Source organism: Hibiscus syriacus, unplaced genomic scaffold (genome assembly GCF_006381635.1).
Source record: "Hibiscus syriacus cultivar Baekdansim isolate YM2019G1 unplaced genomic scaffold, ASM638163v2 tig00013285_pilon, whole genome shotgun sequence".
Classification (NCBI taxonomy): domain Eukaryota; kingdom Viridiplantae; phylum Streptophyta; class Magnoliopsida; order Malvales; family Malvaceae; genus Hibiscus; species Hibiscus syriacus.
Genome location: NW_024062299.1, coordinates 786,797 through 808,151, shown reverse-complemented (window position 1 = coordinate 808,151; position 21,355 = coordinate 786,797). Strand labels below are relative to the sequence as shown.

The 21,355-nt window shown below is 34.3% G+C and overlaps 3 protein-coding genes and 1 pseudogene across 4 annotated transcripts in view; 3 read left to right on the top strand and 1 right to left on the bottom strand.

Moving 5' to 3' along the window:
• The first annotated feature begins 9,072 nt into the window (after positions 1 to 9,072).
• Positions 9,073 to 9,751, top strand: LOC120206003. Its single transcript, XM_039205753.1, has one exon. The coding sequence runs from the start codon at positions 9,166 to 9,168 to the stop codon at positions 9,595 to 9,597; it is 432 nt and encodes a 143-aa protein (XP_039061684.1). The 5' UTR covers positions 9,073 to 9,165; the 3' UTR covers positions 9,598 to 9,751.
• Positions 9,752 to 9,888: 137 nt separating this feature from the next.
• The window catches only part of LOC120206002 (bidirectional sugar transporter SWEET2a-like), a 27,448-nt gene continuing 15,981 nt past the window's right edge, over positions 9,889 to 21,355 (top strand). Inside the window, exons 1-8 of one of the 2 annotated variants that reach the window (XM_039205751.1) lie at positions 9,889 to 9,902; positions 12,711 to 12,714; positions 17,248 to 17,311; positions 17,485 to 17,521; positions 17,614 to 17,989; positions 18,065 to 18,184; positions 18,282 to 18,399; positions 21,006 to 21,009. In XM_039205751.1, coding sequence (XP_039061682.1) covers positions 17,251 to 17,311; positions 17,485 to 17,521; positions 17,614 to 17,989; positions 18,065 to 18,184; positions 18,282 to 18,389 — 702 coding nt within the window. In that variant the 5' untranslated portion in view covers positions 9,889 to 9,902; positions 12,711 to 12,714; positions 17,248 to 17,250 and the 3' untranslated portion in view covers positions 18,390 to 18,399; positions 21,006 to 21,009. Of the gene's footprint in view, positions 9,903 to 12,710; positions 12,715 to 17,247; positions 17,312 to 17,484; positions 17,522 to 17,613; positions 17,990 to 18,064; positions 18,185 to 18,281; positions 18,580 to 21,005; positions 21,010 to 21,355 lie in introns of those variants that run through there. The other variant, XM_039205750.1, reaches the window with a different exon arrangement.
• On the bottom strand, positions 13,194 to 15,690 carry LOC120205863 (annotated as a pseudogene).
• Positions 19,201 to 20,166, top strand: LOC120205862 (GDSL esterase/lipase At5g33370-like). Its single transcript, XM_039205642.1, has 3 exons — positions 19,201 to 19,236; positions 19,540 to 19,792; positions 19,868 to 20,166. Exons 1-3 carry the CDS (start codon positions 19,201 to 19,203, stop codon positions 19,900 to 19,902), a joined length of 324 nt encoding a protein of 107 aa, XP_039061573.1. The 3' UTR covers positions 19,903 to 20,166.

Sequence of the window (21,355 nt, the reverse complement as noted above, 5' to 3'; positions counted from 1 at the left end):
TGCGATATTTCAAAAAAAAATGACATTAGAAAGGAGGCCAAGCTAGAGCCAACCCATCCATTTGAATATTTGTCAACGAGCTGTAACTCTGAAAACGTTAAAAGAGCTATTGATTCATTTGATATACTTTGAACTCATGTTTACAATTTGATTCAACTGCGAACAATATTTACAGAATTTTCATCCTTTTCCCTCCTAAAACAAGAAAAAGGAGAAAACATTTTCAAACAGGACAGTCTCAAATATGAAAGGTCTGTAAAGCCCAAGCTCGAGAAGCAAATGGGGAACGATCGATTCCAAGGACCAGATTAGCAGACAAAGCACGAGACTCCATCCAAGAAATTGCACATAATTTATTCATGTTGCATGCATCTTAGACATACTTAGGTGCATCATATTCATCATTTTAGCATACATAATTTTGCAGCTTTCAGAGTCAAGCTTCGACTTCAGGATGAAGGCTACTCGACTTGCAAGCACCTTTAAAGAACGATGGTGTAACTCAGCAGCAAGAAGCTACACCTCAACTGACTTTACATATCTACAGATCTCAGAACCAATTTCAGATGGGTTCGAGAACCAATTCAGATCAAATTCAGTTCAACTCAACTCAACAATGAGCAACATGTTTCCAGTGTATGTCTTCAAGCCAGATTTCAATTCCACAACGGAAGATATTTGGTTGTCAGAATTCATCAACGGGCTTTCCCATAAAATGGGAGTCATCCAAAGATTGTCTTACTTGGTTCTCGCTCAGAGGAACCACCTGAAGAATCATGACCGGCTTCGACCCGTTAAGGGAAGCCATTTTTTTAAACAAACTATTTGCAGCATAGCTTAAGTCGAGAAGGGCTATCTGCCAAAGACCCCCGAGTTTGATTACACTCAGCTTCGAGGGCACATCATTTACAGTATAACTCAAGGCTAGAAGGGTTATCTGTGACCAAAAGACCTTCGAGTTCGATTACACTCAGCTTCGAGGGCACATCATTTACAGTATAACTCAAGGCTAGAAGGGTTATCTGTGACCAAAAGACCTTCGAGTTCGATTACACTCAGCTCTGAGGGCACATCATTTGCAGCATAACTTAAGTCGAGAAGGGTTATCTGCCAACCAAAGACCTTCGAGTTCGACTACACTCAGCTCCAAGGCATATCATTTGCAGCACAACTTAAGTCTAGAAGGGTTGTCTGCCAACAAAAGACCTTCGAGTTCGACTACGCTCAGCTCCAAGGCACATCATTTGCAGCATAGCTTAAGTCGAGAAGGGCTATCTGCCAAAGACCCCCGAGTTCGATTACACTCAGCTTCGAGGGCACATCATTTACAGTATAACTCAAGGCTAGAAGGGTTATCTGTGACCAAAAGACCTTCGAGTTCGACTACGCTCAGCTCCAAGGCACATCATTTGCAGCATAGCTTAAGTATAGAAGGGCTATCTGCCAAAGACCTTCGAGTTCGATTACACTCAGCTTCGAGGGCATATCATTTGCAGCACAACTTAAGTCTAGAAGGGTTGTCTGCCAACCAAAGACCTTTGAGTTCGACTACGCTAAGCTCCAAGGCGCATCATTTGCAGTATAGCTTAAGTCGAGAAGGGCTATCTGCCAAAGACCCCCGAGTTCGATTACACTCAACTTCGAGGTCATATCATTTACAACATAGCTCAAGGCAAGAAGGGCTATTTGTCAATAAAATTGTCGAGTTCGGTTCCATTCAGCTCGATGACACCCCAACCACACTATTGTTCGGCTACAATCAAGGTTTTCAAGTCGAGAAGAAGACCTGGGTTAACCGTGCCTTAGTGAAAATAAATCGTTTTTCCAGCAGCATAGCTTAAGTCGTGAAAAGCTATCTGTCAATGAAGACCTTTTCGGGTTCGATTTCAGTCAGCTTAAGGGCCTATCAACCATATGGTAGAGTCAAAGAATGATTTTTCAGTCGAATTCTCAAACCAATGTCTTTCAATCAAGAAGAAGACCAAAGTGGATTACAGTTTGGCAATAAGAAGTCACATTCTGATTCAAATTCTGAACTACGGCTTCAATTCCGTTTCAATAAGGACTCAACTTCGCAACGAAATAGTCATTCACAACTCAATTCGATAGAGAGTTATTGAAACATCAGAGTCAACTCCACCGAACGAAAATTCGTGTCATTTTATCTTTGTCCTATTTTTTCGTTCCACGAAAAAGGACAAAGAGGGGCAGCTGTAGACACTCATTTTCTTATTATTTTTTTCCTCCAAAAAAATAGACATAAAAAGAAAATTAACTAGAGTTCATCTCCTAGGAGGACTCTTCCACCACCACATCCTTTAAACTAACAACAACCTTATCCCATGAAATCCAATATCCCACTACAACTCAACTTCCCCAAGAGTCCCATAAAATTTGAACTCTCACCATCATCTCTCATATATCCCTATTTAAACCCATCTTCACACCTTGTAAAGGGGAGGAAAATTCTTGGAGAAGAAAAACCTACGAAAAGAGAAAAGGAAAAGCTCCATGAATCATGGGAAGTAGAATGCCAAAGCATCAAGCCGGCAAGTAAATCTTCAAATCTCGGCGAACCAACATTCAACAGCAAATTTTTTTTAACTGGAAGAAGGTAACAGAACCGAAATTGTTTTCATTGTATCAACACAATTTTGGAGTTTGCATGGTTGATGGTTGAATGCTTTCAAATTCGGTGAAAGTGCTTGTAACGAGCGTGGCTTAATTTCTTTCCTTGAGTAGGATGATCAAATTCTGTATTGGCTTTTTTTTATGCATTGGAATAATTAAAATCTGCATTATCTTCATTAAACAAGACAAGAAAATCATAATTTATGGCTTTGCATTCCCTGGTTCATTTGTTTAAAACGTGATTTCCATCTCTTCTTGGCTAGCATGATTGATCTTATTTTCTTGATTTTAATTTTTATGGTATTAATTGGTAATTAAACATTAGCCGAAGTTTAATTAGTTTAATTTTACCAATAATCGTAATTTGATTTGGTTAATTAATTGATAACAAACGTGACTTCTTCTTTGTATAATACGCAGGCTTTAACTTCCATAATTAGTTTAATTAATTTTAATTTTCTTTGAATTCATGATTTGGTGCTTTTTGTATTCCCTGAATTACTTGCATGAAGAAAACGTGACCATTGATTGCCATTAAGCTCCATGTTTTGATGGAGGTTTTTAATTATGGTATTAATTTGGTTAATTCAGACGTTAATTGTTTTAATGGGGGTGGACTAACGTGATTAGTTTCCATGTTTGTTAATAAGTTATTAATAATTAGATCAGAATTTTTGGAACGTTTTGTTAATTGATTAATTGCTTTGTCAGTTTCGATAATTAGTTTTAAACTCACATTATTTATTAATTGGTTTTAATTGACTTTAATTTTGACACCTAGACACTCACATTAATTATTCTTATTCGTAGTTGGACTATAGGGAAATAATTTGATGATTCAATAATTATCTCTCTTTTGGCCTTAATTAAGAATTCGAATAATAATTTTGATGCATGATGTTGAAATTGAGTATGTTTGAATCAAATATTTTTGACTTTTTTTCAGTAGTAATTCCAACCAATCAGAGGTAAGTAATTCGAATCGAATATTTTAAATTTAAATTTAAATTTTTAATTTTCGCAATCAAAGACAATCGGCAAATTAATTGGTACCGAAAGGGCGGTTCAAGGGTGCTAATCCTTCCTTGACCGTAACCGACTCCCGAACTCGACACGTTTCTGGTACAACGCAGATCAGGTAAGATGGTGTCTGACCCACCTAAATTCATTTTAAAGTGGTCGGTGGCGACTCCCAATCCATTTTTCACGTCGAAGCCCAATTCCGAGGCCCAACCGAAAGACGGTTGCGACACTATGCTTGTAATAAATGAAAGAAAAATAAATAGAAGTGCTGCCCTAATTAATATTATAGCTACGCTATTGAATATGACCATGTGCGCATGGTTTTATCGTTTCATTTCCCCATTTTTCACTCGATTTGCTCTTCATTACATTAGCTTTTAACGCCTATACATAACCCACAGTGCAGCCATTTGTTTAACATGGGGAAAAGAACACTTGCAAAGTCGATCCTAAAAAGCTTGACCTATATGTATACATACATAATATACTAGTACAAGGTTTGAAGATTTGAGATTATTCACACGTAGAAGTTTTAGTGGTTAAATGAGATGTTATTTTCTCTCGAGATCTTGATTTTAAGTAACTATGTCTACAAGGTGTGTGTGCGTTTGTCAATAGCTAAAAAATATTATAAACATATATTATCTTATAATCATCATAATCTATTTTTTTTAAAAAAACAAGAAATGATTCACACGGATGTATAAGGTTTGAAGAATTTTAATTTGATTTAACTTTTAATATAATCGAAATCTGATATGATTATCGAATATTAAAAGACTTGAAAAAAAATAGTAGAGGGCAAAACGTAGATATATCAAGGTCAAGATTCAAGAATTTTATCCCGCAAAGGTCTACGTCGTTGAAAAATGAAGCAATGAAAGTGATGAATGGTGGTAGATGACCGGATTTAATGAAGGATGGGCTGATTCATACAAAGTAACATGCATGTGCACCTCAACTTAGTTGTGTACTTGCTGACTCAGTTTTACGAGTTCCACATGCATTATTGGCATCAAAATGTTCACGATGAGAATAGGGTTGAATAATTATTAATTAGGGTGGAATTAATTCTAACAGTTTATATTGATATGAACGTTACTCGAAGTCAAAGAATCAAGCTTATGGATCTCGACTCAATCAAAGAATGAGATTGCATGTAATTAGAGTTTTTGTCGCAAATTAGGGTTTCTTGAATGGGAAGCTTGCTGGAAATTAAACAAGAGATGATGATTAGGAAAATAATACAATAAAGATGATAAACATGTAAAAGAATTACGAAAAGATAATAAAGATATGAAGAACTTGAATTGAAAGTTCCTCCTAGCATGTGAAGATGGCTATGGTGATGTAATTGTCGTGGGATGATGATGGTGACAATGAAGATATATTGATATTTGTCCTACGAACCCTCCTAGTTGCAATTGACTAGGCAAACTTGATAATTGACTCTAACCAACCCTTCTAATCGCAATGAGAAGGCAAACCGGAATGTGAAGATCTCCCTCACGAAGAACTTGAAAGGACTTAATGATGAAGAATGCTTCGAAGGCACAAGGCAACTGTCACTTGCAAAAACGAACTCTAGTTATATTATTAATAAGAGAAATCTGATTTACAAATTTGAATGAAGCCTCTTTATATAGGGGATGAATCCTTGTTGTAACATGACTAATGAATAAAGATAATATTCCGATTCTATCCTAATTCCTAATAAAATAATAAATCTAATCCTAAAAGATAACACATCATGCTATATTAATTATATTACAAATAATCAATAAAAATATTAAAAATCCATAATATTTATAAAATCATGTATTAATCTCCTATAGGATTTTATGCATGCGTTGTCTTCAATAAAATTGATGTAACTTGAGTTTCCGACATCAGATTGATGCGATTCAAGTACTTTTGGAAAGAAAAGAAACATTCAGTCATATCTTCAGAAGACATGTCGACCAAATAACACATGAATCCTATTCAAAAAGTCATTGCAAGTCTGCTGGTGTTTTGGTCTTCTTTTCCTAGGCTTGGACATGCAGATCAATTGGAAGATTTAGTCCATCTTCCTTTAATGTGAGCCTTGTGGTGCATGTATCATCCCCCCTCTCTTCAAAAAGATTCGACCTCGAATCTTAAACATCAGAGGGAGAAAAGTCATAACCTTTTAAGAATTCACTCACATTATACTTCACAATATATATGCTTTGAATCTTCGAGACTTTATTCTAATAGGTTCGAGTGAAAATATTAGTCCAAATAAGCATGCACTCTTATCATTATAGATTCTGGTGCACGTATAACAAGGATTCCACATTCCCGCTGCATAGGTTCTCCCTCCCCTAAACGTAAGTCACGGATGCAAGCGTTTGTTTCTCGTTTTGAAATTTAGATTTTTTTTATATTAGTTGTTTATTTTAAATGATACCCATCATAAAATTTTATTTGTATCTATTTTATACGAGAAAAAAATTATATATCCACTCTTATAAATATTTTTAGATCTATCACTGCTAAGTGTTAATCGGCCAATATTTTTAGATCTATCATTGCTAAGTGTTAATCGGCCATTAAATGTAAACAAACTCGTGATTAAAAGCTTTCAGTAGTCTAATACCGTGACATAAACCCTCACAAATAAAAAAAATTTTAATCAAAATTCAAATTGTTCCAATGATTAGGTAGCCTAATGCCGTGACACAAACTCTCACAAATCAAGAATTTTAATCAAAATTTTCATAGACGAGATTCTTGGTTCGATATCATAAATACATTGAAAAAATATAGATAATATACAATGAATGGAGGGAGAAATAGTTTGGGGTCATTTTCTTTGAAAAGAGAATGTGTACGTCAAGTGCCCAACTTTAAGCCTTCTATATGTTATGCTAATACACTAGACTTTGGTATTGGGCCTTGCTACCATTTCAACTATTAATTTCATATATCAATATAATGGGTCTTTTTACAATGATGCGATGTTCGAACACTGAACTTCAAGAGATAACAACAAATATTATTCATAATATATTATCTTTTTACTTATATTATTTTGAGATTAAAAACTATACTAACTTGAGAAAAATTGCAAAATTTATGTATCAAAATATCACAAACTTATTTGAAATTAAGTATCAGATGTTCTAATCTTAACTCAATTCACAAAATTATCATTATTATTATATTTTAAAAAAATATAAATTCAAACGTAGTTACTCGAACCCGAACCCAAAGCCGAACCCGAACCTATACGCTATAACACCTCTTGTTTTGGTTGCTAACAAATCACAAATGCTTGGGAGTCTTTGTCTTATCCCTTTATAGGATTATTGAGTTTTCTTCTTAATAGTAATTAATTACTTGCACGAAAACAACGGCTGGCAACGTGGCACCTAAGCGGGGTCAGGGAATAATGAGATTCCTCTTTGGCCCTCGTGTTTCCCTTTGCACACCAGTTGACGTCACTCATACGTGTCATTATATAATTGGTTTGTCTTATTCGCAAATCATCTGATGGGGTAGCTTGGTGGACCTCACTCGCATGGTACCACCTCTTATGCGCCGCATAAGCCGTGGGTTACGCCGAGCTGACGGACTTTTAACTTTAAACTTACGCCTTTTATATTTTGAATTGTAAATTTATTAGTTTCAACCATTGTTGTTGGCTCGGTTCAGCCAAGCCGCTTCCCATTTGGCTCGGCTTCTTTTGTAATAGCAGGGGCCTTGCCCAAAATATTTTTAGTTTAATTATTCATAGATCCTTATCAATGTAAAATTAAACAAATTAATCCATGACCCCTTAATTTTTTTTGTTTTGTTTTAACGACTCCTTACTTCCCTCTCGATTCCAAAAATAAACAAATTAGCTCCGACATCAACTTATATGATATCAAGTGGTAAGTTACTATTGGACGACTCTAATTTTTAGGGTAAACTAAATAAAAAATATATTTTAAAGTGCAAAATGAAAAATGATATACTTCAAGGACTAAATCGTGACTTAAACCATTTATTTTTAATTAAATATAAGGTAGAGTACACACATGATATTCTGATTATATGATGTTATTTTGTTGAGTCGCCGACTATAGGGTGTTGTTTTATTGAGTTCTTTAACTATTTAAAGTTATAAAATGGTCACTCGACTATACATATGTTCTAAACTCGTCCTATTTTATTAAAGAATTTATAGTCGTTTAAGCTTGACGTTAACCTATTAGATTGAGATATAATAAAATCTTATCTCAAAGTTGTATTTTGTGGATCAAGAATTCGCTTACATACGTCGTCGAGCTAGTGCTTGAAACATTATGTCGTTGAGCCAGCGCTTGAAAGTAACGGCGGTGCCAGTAGACATCATTAAAATATGATGTTATCATATCCCAATTAACAAGTTAGCATCCAACTCAGATGAATATCAATTTGTAACAGAAAACGACGAGATTGAAATATATAAATAGCCGAGTGATCTTTTGTAACTTTTAGTAGTCGAATAACTTAAAAAAATAACACCCTATAATCGATAAACTATTTCATAAATTTTAATAATAAAAAGACTCAATAAAACATTATTGTATAGTAAAGAGACTATTTGTGGACTATACCCTTAAATATAATATATAACGTGACAATAAGAGTTAATAAAATGCTAACCCGTTTGGCAGCCGACTCATAACTTAAACAATCAGAAAGAAACAATCATAAGCCAAAACATATATTGATGAAAGTGGACAATATCATATTAATAATACTGTATTTTAGGGTGAAAAATACTAAATACTCATCAAATATAAAAAAATAAAAGGTCTAATCATATTATCTAAATATTTAAAATATAGTATAATAATTAATATATCACTTATTCATCGATTAGTTTAAATAAATAAAAAATATTTTATTCGCAACTTGAAAATAAATTATTTTTTATTATTAAAAGAGTGAGATTATGATAAATAAAGAATATTTATATTAGAGAGTGAATTTATAAAATTTTAAGATCAAAAATATATTTTTAGTGAAAAATGTTTAAATTATACGATAATTTAAATTTTGTAAGGAGTAATTGTCTCTGGTCACCCATCTATGTCCATCATTGGACGAAACTATTAAAAATTAATTGATCTAGTAGAATACGATACGAGACCATTTGAATAAAGTCAGAAGATCAAATTTTGATATTGTGAATATAATAAATTAAATTAAAAAAAATCATCTCATAAATAAACTTGTACAATACTCGATCGAGATTAATATATTGATTAATCTAATAGAGATGATTAAAAAGGAGTGGGACCCATTAGATGCATTTGTAGACGTCATCTAGGGCAACATGAACATTACAATCAATAAGAGTAATGAGTACGGTTTAGATTCGCACCTATAAATTCCCTTCCTTTTACTTTCATTTTCCTTCACTGTTTTGTGTTCCGAAAAGAACCATTCAATCAATCTCTTCTTTCGTTTATAAAAAAACTTTTACTACAAAAATCTAATCAATCAGATCTCGTCATGGCCGCAGAAGAATTCCAAGAGTCCGAGGTTATATTTTCCGACAACACCAGCGACATTTACGCCACACGTCTTCACCAAGAAGACGATGACGGCGGCTACTTCGATCATCGAGTAGGATTCTCCAGAAACGCCGGCGTTTCACGCAAGGAAAAATCCAAGAAGAAGAAGCAGAAGAAGAAGAAAGTAGCTGCCGGTTCGCTTCCCGTCAACATTCCGCGTCATCATCGCGACGGTGTTTTCGGCGGCGATCTTGAGGAGGAAGGCATCGAGGAAGGTGAAATGGTGCCGCCGCACGTGATATCGGGGAGGAGAATTGCCGGGAAAGTGGCGTTTTCCGTTTGTACCGGCAATGGAAGGACGCTTAAAGGGAGGGATTTGAGTCGTGTTCGGAATTCGATTCTCAGAATGACTGGATTTTTGGAAGCATAGTCAAATACTCCTCCGTTCTCCTTTCTCTTTCATTTCCAAATTTCAGAAACGAAACGAAAAGAAAAACCCGGTTTCATTCGTTAAATTATCATCCGGGTTTTCTCTGTTGATTCTTAATTCACATAATCAACAATCAAATCAGAACTCTTCTATGGGAATCTGTCGTTTTCGTGCAATGATTAAATTCTGCAAAATCCCAGCAGCAGCACCGCCATTCCAAAAAAAAGGAAAACACAGTTGGAGTTTTTGTCTTGAAATGGACATAGTCCCAAGTCCCAACAGGAACAGCTGGTTTTTCTTTGATTGTGAGAAAAGAACCGTAAAGAAAACTCAGCTAACTATTTCTGACAGCCTACTGCGTGTTTTGGAAGACGACAATAGAGTTGATGAGATCTATGTTTTCTTTTCGCTAATCAAACATTGTATTGGTTTATAGGATTAATTGTTCTACAAATACATACAAGATTTTAAATTTAGCAATTATTCATGTGAACTGCAATTCATATCACAATAAATATGATCAATATGGTTTGAAATTGATTAAAATTACGACCGCATCACAATTGATATATCTTATTCAATCATTTAATAATCTGCAATTGCATATTACACTCCACTGTTTTATTTATTTTATTTTCGTTGAAAATCTGGATGACAACTATACCAAAGTGAAAACTTCATGAATTTGAACCCAAAATAATTTTCATATATTTTTCATTAAAATAATATTAATTGGATAAGGATGGAATTGATAACGAAGCCACGTATGAGATCAGCTCGCGTGGGTCGAATCATAGCCGTAGACACTTTAAAAACAAATCTCCCCTTTTTATTATTATTTTAATAAAAATAATCTTTAATTGTTTTGAATATTTGAGCTGAAAGTGTGTGGTCGTTAGGATGCAAAATGGATTATTTGCAAATAAGTTGACTAATTAAATTTACTTTGTCAAATCAATTAGGTAAGAATTTAACCTGTTTGTCGTAATTATTACAAGGATTCTATAATTTTAATTGCATTTTTTAATTACATTCTCGATTTGACTTTGGCCATGATTTTCAGAACCGGACCGGTTAACGAACCGGTCATGCTACCGGTTCACTGGTTCAACCGGTTGAGACCGGTCGGAAGAATCGGACGACGTCATAATTATTTAAAAAATTAAATAAAAATATCAAAAATATTTAATAAAAAAATAATTTTTTATATCACAAGTCATATTCAAAGCAAGTCATAACATATATAAGTTAAAAACTATAAAAATCAAGTGAAACAAAATGATTCAAATTAACTACAACATAATATTTAAGATAAAACATATTAAATAATAAATATAATTATATAACTATAATTAAAAAATAAATTTGAGGTTAAAAAAATCATAACAAAATGATATTGTTTGGTTTAATTTTTTTTTAAAAAACAATCCCACATAGCTAAGAAACATAGAAGAGCATCCCAAAAGTCTAAAGAGTAAAAATATGAGAACAAAACAATCTCACATTGCTAAGAAACATAGAAGATCATCACAACTAACTTCTATAAATAATAGAGGTAATTTGGCATTCAAAATCATGGAGCCTTTTGGTGAGCATTGAGTGAACTATTCTTTCACTTCAATCAAGCTCGAATTTTAGGCTTCAATCGAGCTTCTAATTTTTTTTTTGAGTTCAAGCCTTTTTGAGTTCAAGTTTCAATATTATATTTCGAGTTTGAGTTGAACTTGATAATTTTTAGCTTGTGAGTTTGAGTTGAGTTGAGCTTACTTTTAAAGTTTTTAAGTTCGAGTCGAGCTCAGCAATACTCGAGTTCGACTTGGCTCGTTTAACAAACGACGTTGTTTGGTTTAATTTTTTAAATAAAATAAAATAAAATTCCCGGTTTTTTCCGGTTTTTCTCTGTTTTCAACCGGTCCGGTTCGAACGGTTCAACGGTTCTAGCCGGTTCACTAGTAGCGGTTCAACCGGTTTAGATTGAACCGGACTAAGCAACGGTTCCCGGTTGAACCGGCCGGTCCGGTTTTCAAAACAGAGACTTTGGCCAACATAACTTGTATAAGTTGGACATAAATCTATTTAGGTTACTATTTTTATTATGCTTAAATTTGAATGTCCCATTCTCGATCGCTTCATGAGTTCCTTTATCACAAGGATAAGGGCATTATCTTGGCTAATAAGATATGAGAATAATACATGAATTAAATCATTATGTAATTATAATTTGGATTACAATAATATAAATTGAATCTATACAGAAACCAAAAGAATATATATTGCAAGCAGTTGGTTTGAGGAAAACGTTGCTGTCAAGCACTCAAAAGAAGAAGAAGAAGAAGAGATACCATACCAGCCTATGATTTGTATAGTCAGCTAAGTAAAGATAAAGATAAATATGAACATGAAAGGCAGAGAGAGAGATACGTGCCGCAAAGCATTTCTTGTTAATTGGGCTACTCAATATCATTGGACTGCACTCTCTCAACCATTTTTTATTATACTTTAACGTCAAGGTTTCCATTTACGGCTTCTTATACTATACTTCTCCCATTTGTTCTTCAGCTTTTAAACCTATCAATGGACGAAAAGTGGGTTTGCAGAGACTTGTTGCTACCAAATACCAAGCTTATCCAAAGGATTGTTTGGTTTGGGATTAAGAGAATGGTTGCACGTAAGCCTTGGAATTTGGGTATCAAACTTGTTTTACGTTCTCTTTTAGTTTTTGGAATGATTTCTAGCTCTATTTATTAATTATTCAAAACCTTTTTAATAGGTCAATTGACGTCACTGAGATTCAAGCTTCAAATCAAGGACAAATCACTCTGATCACCAAACTCAATACACAATGAATCATAAAATCACTATAGTTTATAATATCCACCATCCAATAAATGTGAAATTAAGTTATACGACTCGTTTTGTCCTCCACCTCACCACCATTGAAATTTGAAAGAAAATGCTTCATCATCAAGAAATCAAAGGAAATTTGAAACGGTGAGATTTTTCACACAAAAAATAAGAAAGCTTTGACCCATAATTTGTAAGAAAAAAAAATCCAATTATAATGCTATTAAATATTTTACGACACATTGATCAAAATAAGAGTAAATCAAAAGTTCAGTAAGTAAATTGAAAAATTTTAAACTTTAATGACCAAAATAAAAGTGAAAAGAAAGTAGTGATGGAATTTGTAATTTACCCTTCTAACAACTCATTATAACCCTTTTCTCAATTATAGTACGCCACATAATAGTCGCCGGTGAATAGAAAATCACCACCACCGTAAGTTCACGGCCCTTGCACAGTTGTCACGATCTCATGACCAGTATAAGAAAATTGTACAGTATTATATTAGCCAAGAATGCAATTTTAATGAACAATAACATCTGCAAAACCAACGTTGTTGGCATTTTATTCAGTCAGGAGAGCTCCATATAAATGAACAATAACAATCCTGCTGGCTGCAATTCCTTGAACTCGTCAGCAGTCCAGAATCACAAGTACCCTGGCAGGTTTGAAACCCTTACCGAGGATGTCGCTTACAATGCCGAGGAAATATTTCCCGAAACTCAAAACCTCCGAGTTGCCAATGTGGCCTTTTAGTTTTTCGGTATGTACGCAAACTGGTTAATATCTACAGCAGCAGATGACCTTCAATGCATAAAACCAAGTTTTAACTGATGAAAGCTTGGAATATAAACTTAAAATGAAATCTCTGCAAAGATAAAGATTTAACTCTGTTTACCTATTGATACATGTGTTCGGAGCATATTTCAAAGGGGCTCGAAGACCGCTGGCACGAGAACCGGGTGATGAGAATCTAAATGATGATATTACTGAAACAAATCTTTCCATGGATTTCTCCGCTACGTTTGAGTAATGGCCTAAATGTGAAATGTTGGATCCAAATTTTGCCTCTAGCTTTTGTCTCCGCAAACGTTTCAAGATTAGGACCATGACAGCCATATAAGTTTAGCACTAAGCGAGATAAGTTTATCAATCCATAAAGAAGAACAGCAAATTTGCTCATTATGAGTCATTGTGATTAACAGGTACCAGTATCATCATGGGATGCATCCATGTAGATTTGCTGGGGATTCACATTTTCCTAAGAATAGCAAAATAATTTAATCAGGAAACACAAGAAAAAGCAATAGTGAGATTAATAAAACCTTAAAAAGGAAAGTGAAAGCACCGACCGGTTCATCGTATTCAAGTGAGGAATTTTTTCTTTTCGAAACCATTCCTTTAAAATAGTTATTCCCATAACTATCGGGATTGCTACTCTCAGGGAACCGAATGGTATTATCATCCTTGCAACAAAATTTTGCTTGCTTATCTTCCTGATCATTTGTGTCAACTTGCTTCTTCTGAAAGTAACGACTTCTTACAATGCTCTTTTTGCTATCTGTTATTGTTTTACTTTTAGCCGCACGTGCACGAGTACTATAATTATGCTCAGGTAAAGCTGGAGAAGGTCTATGTTTTGGCCGATCAGGTTCTTGAGGCAACACACGGTTAGGGCTTCTCGTCTCATCAAACCTGGCTTCTATATCCATGAGCACACAAAGTAAGCATTTAACTCATGGTAAAATTATATATCAAACTATCAGATATGTACCTTTACCAGGATTTGGAGATTCTGCATTCTCAGAAAGCTCGGAAATGAAGACATTTTCTTCCTGAAGAAATTGAGGCAGAAAGCGTAAGAAAAATTTACAACTATTTAAATGAACTAAATGTAACTCTCATTCGCATCACTCACAATGTTGTTAGTATTCTTTGACTCGAGTGAGGTTGACAACAGTGTATCAATTTTGCAAGAAGCATCCTCCAGAGTAACATGTTTGTCAGGACTGGTAGAAGAATTAGCAACCAGACTTGAATGCTTATGCGATACCCTAGGGGCCTTGAAGTTTCTTTTTTCTTCAAGAGATGCAAAGCCTTTAGTTGTTAAGTAACAACAACATACAAATAAAGACAAAGAAGAATCGCCCTGATGAAATATGGTGAGAAAGGCAATTAATCAATTAGATATAACTATTAAGAGTTAGTTTAAATAGATAATTGGCTTTGGCATTTCCATACATTTATAACAATCATTTAGCTCCATATTTCTCCTAAAGTCTCAATGCTCTCTAGCCTTTTTACTCTTTTCTGTCATAATGGAAAGTTATTTCCCTAGACACTGCCATTTTATAACCCTTATGGAAGAATGAATAGATTTCTTCGAACATGAGAAATTATCAAATAGATACATAGTATAAAGGACACAATTATATGTCTTATTTGCTAGAAAGAATAGACAGGTAGGAAGGAAGATCATGTCAGGACTGTGTAACACAGAGAACATAAACTGTCCAATTTTCCTGAGAGAGATGATTAAAATGACAGAGAATTCTCTACCATGAGAAGATGCACCATTTGTACTCTTTTAATATGTTAAACATCTAGACAGCTTCATGATAACTGAATAATGCTCATTCCATATAAAAGCAAATTCCCCCCTAAATATGTCATAAATCAAAGCTAAGAGAAAGTAACATCAGGGGATACAGAAATAGTTGGTCAGAAGGTTCTTCTGCACAGGCAAATCCAGCCTTTTTCTTTCACTCTCAGGTTTAAAACTTTTCAGCTGTAAATTTCTGTCGGGCACTAGCCGAGAACTATCATTGACACCCTGTTAGAGGACCAAGTAGTCAGGAACAATCGCCAGATAGTGGAAATTATGAAAGAAAAAATATAGAATTCAAATACTAAATAGAACAATTACCTGAAATGGCATCTGCGTAAATGGATCAAGATCACCTCTTGCTATGCCTTGAGCTATTTGTTGGGGTATTGGAATTTAAAGTGTTTCTCAATAGACTAATAAGTTTTTTAACTAATCCTATGATTTATTAAGGATATGGGCCTTAAAAGTATAACCTGAAAGATGGATAAAAAAGAATTTCTCGTAAACATTGGAGAAACTGTAGTATGTTGTTGAAAGTAGTTAATAGATACACAACTCACTCTAGGACAGCCAAAGGGGATAAGATCAGAGTTCTCGGTGATAACTGAATCGACCAGTTTGCTGATAGCCAAGAAAGTCATTTGGGCATCTGCCTCATAAGGTGCCACAACATTAACATATATTCTCCCTCTTCAAGACCTTCCACAGTCGACCATGTCAACAAAGAAACAACAGTATAACATAAAAGGACCTTTTAACATTGATTCCTTCTAGAAAATGTAATGATGTCCTTCAGAATTTGTTACTTACCGTGATTAGTTTGTGTGCAATTGAGGGTGAAATATGAATGCATACAATACTCAATGTGCCTAGAGGATCAGAAAACAATGCGCCAATGTTAGAAAGGACAAAACCAAAGGAATAAACCTTTCCTTCATCCACACCATCTTTCGTTGTTAAACAAAGTGAAATAAACTCAGAAAGCTTTGATTTGAGATGAAATGGGAACTTAATACATTTTATGCCTAAATTTTGCTGCTGCTTTTTTTACAACTGAAACTACATTGCAGAAAACCCATCTCTATTTTTTTTTTTATAATTTTGATAATTTTCTTTTCATGTTTGATTTTAATTTCGTCTTACTTGGTTAAGTTCTGAACTTCGTATAATAAAGTTTTTGTATAATTACGTTGTGCGACAATCTAATTTAAAATAATTTTTAACATAAAATATTATATTATTTAACCTAAAAAATTGTAGAATTTATAACATTATTAAGTTACATTACGATGGATTTAGGATTTATAATCTAAAAAATTATATAATTTATAATAATTTTGATTACAATCCAATATTATAAAAATATAATGTTTTTTTTTATTTCAACTGAAAATATTACCCCTTTCAAAACATAAAATTATATTTCTGAATTTTTTTTAATTACAACCTATTTATATTATTTTTCAATCTTATATTTTAGGCTCTCCAATTCCCCGTCGTTCTTCTTGTGACGCAATTGAACCATCAATTTGACTCAGACCACCATTCCTATCTCTACAATCAGCTCCAGAACGCATATCCAGTTTAATAGGGCATCAGATACGTATATTAAAGAAAAAGACACCCAAAACATACAACTATATACGTGTAAAACACGTGGCCTACATAAATAGACAGCGACATATCAGAAAACGTGTCAACATCAGGAACAGCCTGCTAAAAGAAAAAATCAAAGCCTCCCACTTGAATCTCTGCCTACAATTCTACACCAGTAATATTGATCTTCGTTCTACACCATATATCTTCAGCAACCCAACCCTTCTTTATCCAAGGAAACAGATACTTTTTTCCTTTCCAGTGGCTTGATTTGCATGCAAAAACATGTGTTCTGCATCAAATTATCACTTAATTCTTGCTAATATGTACATCGAATCGACCCGGATTTTACCTACAAGATTCAAACTCGAAACTTTATTTAAAAATATTATAATATGTGAATATGGTTCAAAAACGAAAAACGACAAAGAGAAGAGAAAACCCAATTGGACAATGATAAGTTGATTACATGTGGTATTAAATTCCATCCAATAGGAGGAAAACATCAGAAATCTTTATTTTCCCACGTTTGGTTTATCAATTATCATGTAGCACTGTCTTATATTATTAACAAGCTCTCTCCTGGGGTTTATTTGCAAGAGGACATGTCTTTAACAGTGATATCTTCTGTTTATTCCATCTGCAGTGATGCAGCTGGGGTTGCAGGTAGGGTTTTCCTTTTCCATCTTTGTTTAAATCATAGTTTTTAGATATACATGATGGGGATTTCTGGGTTTATTTTGATGTTCTCAGAGATGAAGATGATTTTTGGTATAGGGTTTTCTTGTTCATCAAGTCCTAGGCTTTGCTGATCTGTTGATTTTTCCAAAATTTTCCAGGAAACATCTTTGCTTTTGTGCTGTTCTTGTCACCTATGTAAGTTCATTTCCAAAAACAATGCACAAAATGTTGAATCTGCGATGTTTATTTGCAGAAATTGAAATTTGTTTGTGTTTGTTGTTTCTCAGACCAACATTTAGGAGAATTATCAGAAATGGTTCAACAGAACAATTCTCAGGGATGCCATATATATATGCTCTCCTCAACTGCTTGATTTGTCTCTGGTATGGTATTCCCATTGTTTCCCCAGGTATCATCCTGGTGGCAACTGTCAATTCCATTGGGGCAGCTTTCCAAATGGTGTACATCGCCATCTTCATTGCATACGCCGAAAATCCGATGAAGTTAAAGATGCTCGGGTTCCTGGTATCGGTTTTCGCCTTCTTCGCTTCGATCGTCTTCGTCAGCCTCGAGTTCTTCGACTCCCCGACACGGCAGTTGTTCGTCGGATACTTGAGCGTCGCGTCCCTAATCTCCATGTTCGCCTCCCCTCTACTCATCATTGTAAGCTCACTAAAAGCTTTCGCCTTCTTCCGATTTTCCGACGGAATCCCGTATCTCATCCGTTTTCTTTTCCAGAACCTGGTGATCAAAATGAGAAGCGTCGAGTACATGCCGTTGTCGCTCTCCTTGGCGACATTCTTGATGAGTCTAGCTTTCTCTCTCTATGGAATGCTCAAGCGTGACGCTTTCATCTACGTAAGTTCCCTTTTTGAAAAACTTTTTTCCCTCATATTTTTTCCAGTGTTTCAATCTTTGATTCTTTGTTTGTGAAAATTGTCTGCCATCGATGCAGGTTCCTAATGGAATTGGAACAGTGCTGGGGACTGCACAATTGGCCTTGTATGCCTATTTCAAGAGAGCATCCCAAGAGGAACTAAGGCATCCTCTGATTGTTCCTTGATATAATATTTGTTGTCGATATACAGCTTCTGTTTTCCAGTTTTGATTGGCTTAGAAATTTGCTTTTCTTTTTTCCTCTGTTTATTCCAGTTTGAAGATCCTGGAAATTCGCATATATATATTCATGATTTAGAAGGAGATCTTGTTGTAATTTGAATATACATAATATAATTTAGATATGTAATTAGGGATGGGCATGGATCCGAATCTGATGAATTCCGACTCGATTCTGATTGGGTTAGGTTTGGTCCGGTTTAGTTAGGTTTTAGGGTGAAAAATATACATAATATAATTTTACATTATATATTTAAGAATAATTACAATAATACCTCTCTGTATATTATTATTTTTCAATTATGTCACTGTTTTTATTGAATAAAAATAATATTTTATTATTATTTCGGGTTGAGTCGGGTGAAATTTTATTTTGGTCGAATCTTGGGTGGACAAAAAACCCGACCCAACTCGACTCGTGCCAATCTCTATATGTAATATTGTTTGCATTAGGAGACTCGACATCATTGTATTTTAAGAATAATTTATGTGAATTAAACAATTATTTGTGGCCAAATTTTGTTATTAGTCCCTATACTATATGTAAATTATAGATTTAGTTCATATATTATAATTTTAATAAATTTTGGGTAAACTACGTCAAATACCACTCATCTTTAAGCTCGGGCTCAAAAATGTCACTGACGTTTCAATTTTGTCAATTTTAACATGAACGTTTATATTTCACTGCAATTTTGGCACTCTGCCGTTAATCGATTAAAGGGATGATGACATGGCATATTTGTTCTGTGACGGCGATGACATGGCTCCCTCATCAAAACGACGTCGTTTTGGTGCAATCGCTTTGATGCTCAAAAAACTCAAAACGACATCGCTTTGTTGATAAAAAAAAATATTTTTCATGGGATTCGAACCGTAAACCTTTAGAATCTAAAACTAAATACCTAACCATCAAGCTAACTTAAGAACTTAGTATAATTTTAACAAAACTATTATAAATGTTCATCACTACTACCGTCACTCTCATTATCTTCCTCCATCCATAACACTTCATACTACTATTTTTCAATCATTATCTTCAACATCAGAACCTAGAATTCATTTTTTTTCTTAAAAAAACTTCATTTCTATTGCAGACGCTATACGAGGCTGGAGCACGCAGGGTTCTAGTGACGGGCACGGGACCGATGGGTTGTATTCCAGCGGAACTGGCTATGCGTGGCACCAATGGCGGATGCTCCGAAGAACTACAACGTGCTGCGTCCTTGTACAATCCTCAACTTGTTCAGATGCTAAATGGACTCAACAAGCATATAGGCAAAGATGTCTTCGTCAGTGCAAATACTCAGAGGATGCACAGCGATTTCGTTAGCGACCCTCGAGCCTTCGGTACTCTCCTTGCTCCTAATTATTTCTTTTAAAACAAGGGTTTAACTTGAATCAATGTCGTGATGGTTGGAACAGGATTCGTAACATCGCAGATACCGTGTTGTGGATAAGGACCTTACAACGGGCTCGGTCTGTGTACTCAGCTGTCGAACCTGTGTCCGAACAGAGCTGTGTATGCGTTTTGGGATCCATCCATCAGAGAAGGCTAACAGATTGATTGTGGAGCAAATAATGACTGGATCTAATGAGTACATGCACCCCATGAATCTAAGCAGCGTGATAGCAATGGATTCAAGGATCTGACAATAACTATTTCCTTTGGATTTTCATGTGTGCAATGCAATAATGTGTTCCTTCAACTGTCATAAAAATGATTGAAAAATAGTAGTAGAAGTGTTATGAATGGAGGAAGATAATAAGGGTGACGGTGGTAGTGATGAACATTTATAATACTTTTGTTAAGAGGATTCTAAAGGTCTACGGTTTGAATCCCATGAAAAACATTTTTTTCATCAATAAAACGACGTCGTTTTGAGCTTTTTGAGCATCAAAACGGTCGTGCCAAAACGACGTCGTTTTGATGAGGGAGTCATGCCATCGCCGTCACGGAACAAAGATGTCATATCATCGTCCCGTTAACGGATTAACGGCGGAGTGGCAAAATTGCAATGAAACATAAACGTCCGTGCTAAAATTGGCAAAATTAAAACATCAGTGACATTTTCGAGCCCGAGCTTAAAGATGAGTGGTATTTGACGTAGTTTACCCTAAATTTTTCAATTTGACATTGTAATCTTAACTCCAACAATAACCGTTATATCCTCAAGCTAAAAATGATTAAATTAGAGAACAATGACTAAATGTATAGCTTCAACATAGTACAAGAACTAATAACATTATTCGACCTAATGTATTTAATAGTTATTGTCTATCCATGACTCAACTATCAAATTTTAAAAAAAAATACAAGGACTAAAATAATAATTGTTAAATCTGTTAAGTCATATTATACTATTAGTTGGAATTCGTAGATGTTGCAGATTTAGTTTTTGTTTTTCAATTTGATCATTTTAAGTGTAAGTTAGTCATATTGTCCATGTATTATTTGGAATTTTGGATCATGGTTGGAATTTTAAAATTTGAAAAGTGTAAGGACTGAATTTGACCAAGCTAGAGTATAAGGGTTAAATCACTATTTATGCGCAGTACAAAGACTAATAATGAAATCTGATGCTTGTTTATATACCGTATAACTTATAGTTTTAAATATTCCAAATGTCCTTATACTTTTCAAAATTTAAAAACTGTTCCCTGTACTTTATTTTTACTAAATTGAATCCATGTACTATTTTGTATTTGAAAACTTTGGTCTCTCCCCTGGCTTCTATTCAGTTTCACAATTACTCGCTACCTTAACAGCTATAAAAAAGATAAAATAACTTGTTAAGTCCGTTATGTTTATAGTTTTATCAAATTGAATCCAAGTGTTTTGAATAACCCATTATAAAAAAAATTATGAATAATTATTTACGTGAATGTCTATCTTTATTTATAAGTTATGAT

What these genes read in the sequence shown, in the direction of transcription:
- LOC120206003 (XM_039205753.1), top strand. Translation starts at nt 9,166, where the DNA reads ATGGCCGCAGAAGAATTCCAAGAGTCCGAGGTTATATTTTCCGACAAC.
- LOC120205862 (XM_039205642.1), top strand. Translation starts at nt 19,201, where the DNA reads ATGACATGGCTCCCTCATCAAAACGACGTCGTTTTG. An exon ending in ATCAAAACGACGTCGTTTTG is followed by an intron (nt 19,237 to 19,539) that starts GTGCAATCGCTT and finishes TTTCTATTGCAG; the next exon opens with ACGCTATACGAGGCTGGAGC. An exon ending in TAGCGACCCTCGAGCCTTCG is followed by an intron (nt 19,793 to 19,867) that starts GTACTCTCCTTG and finishes TGGTTGGAACAG; the next exon opens with GATTCGTAACATCGCAGATA.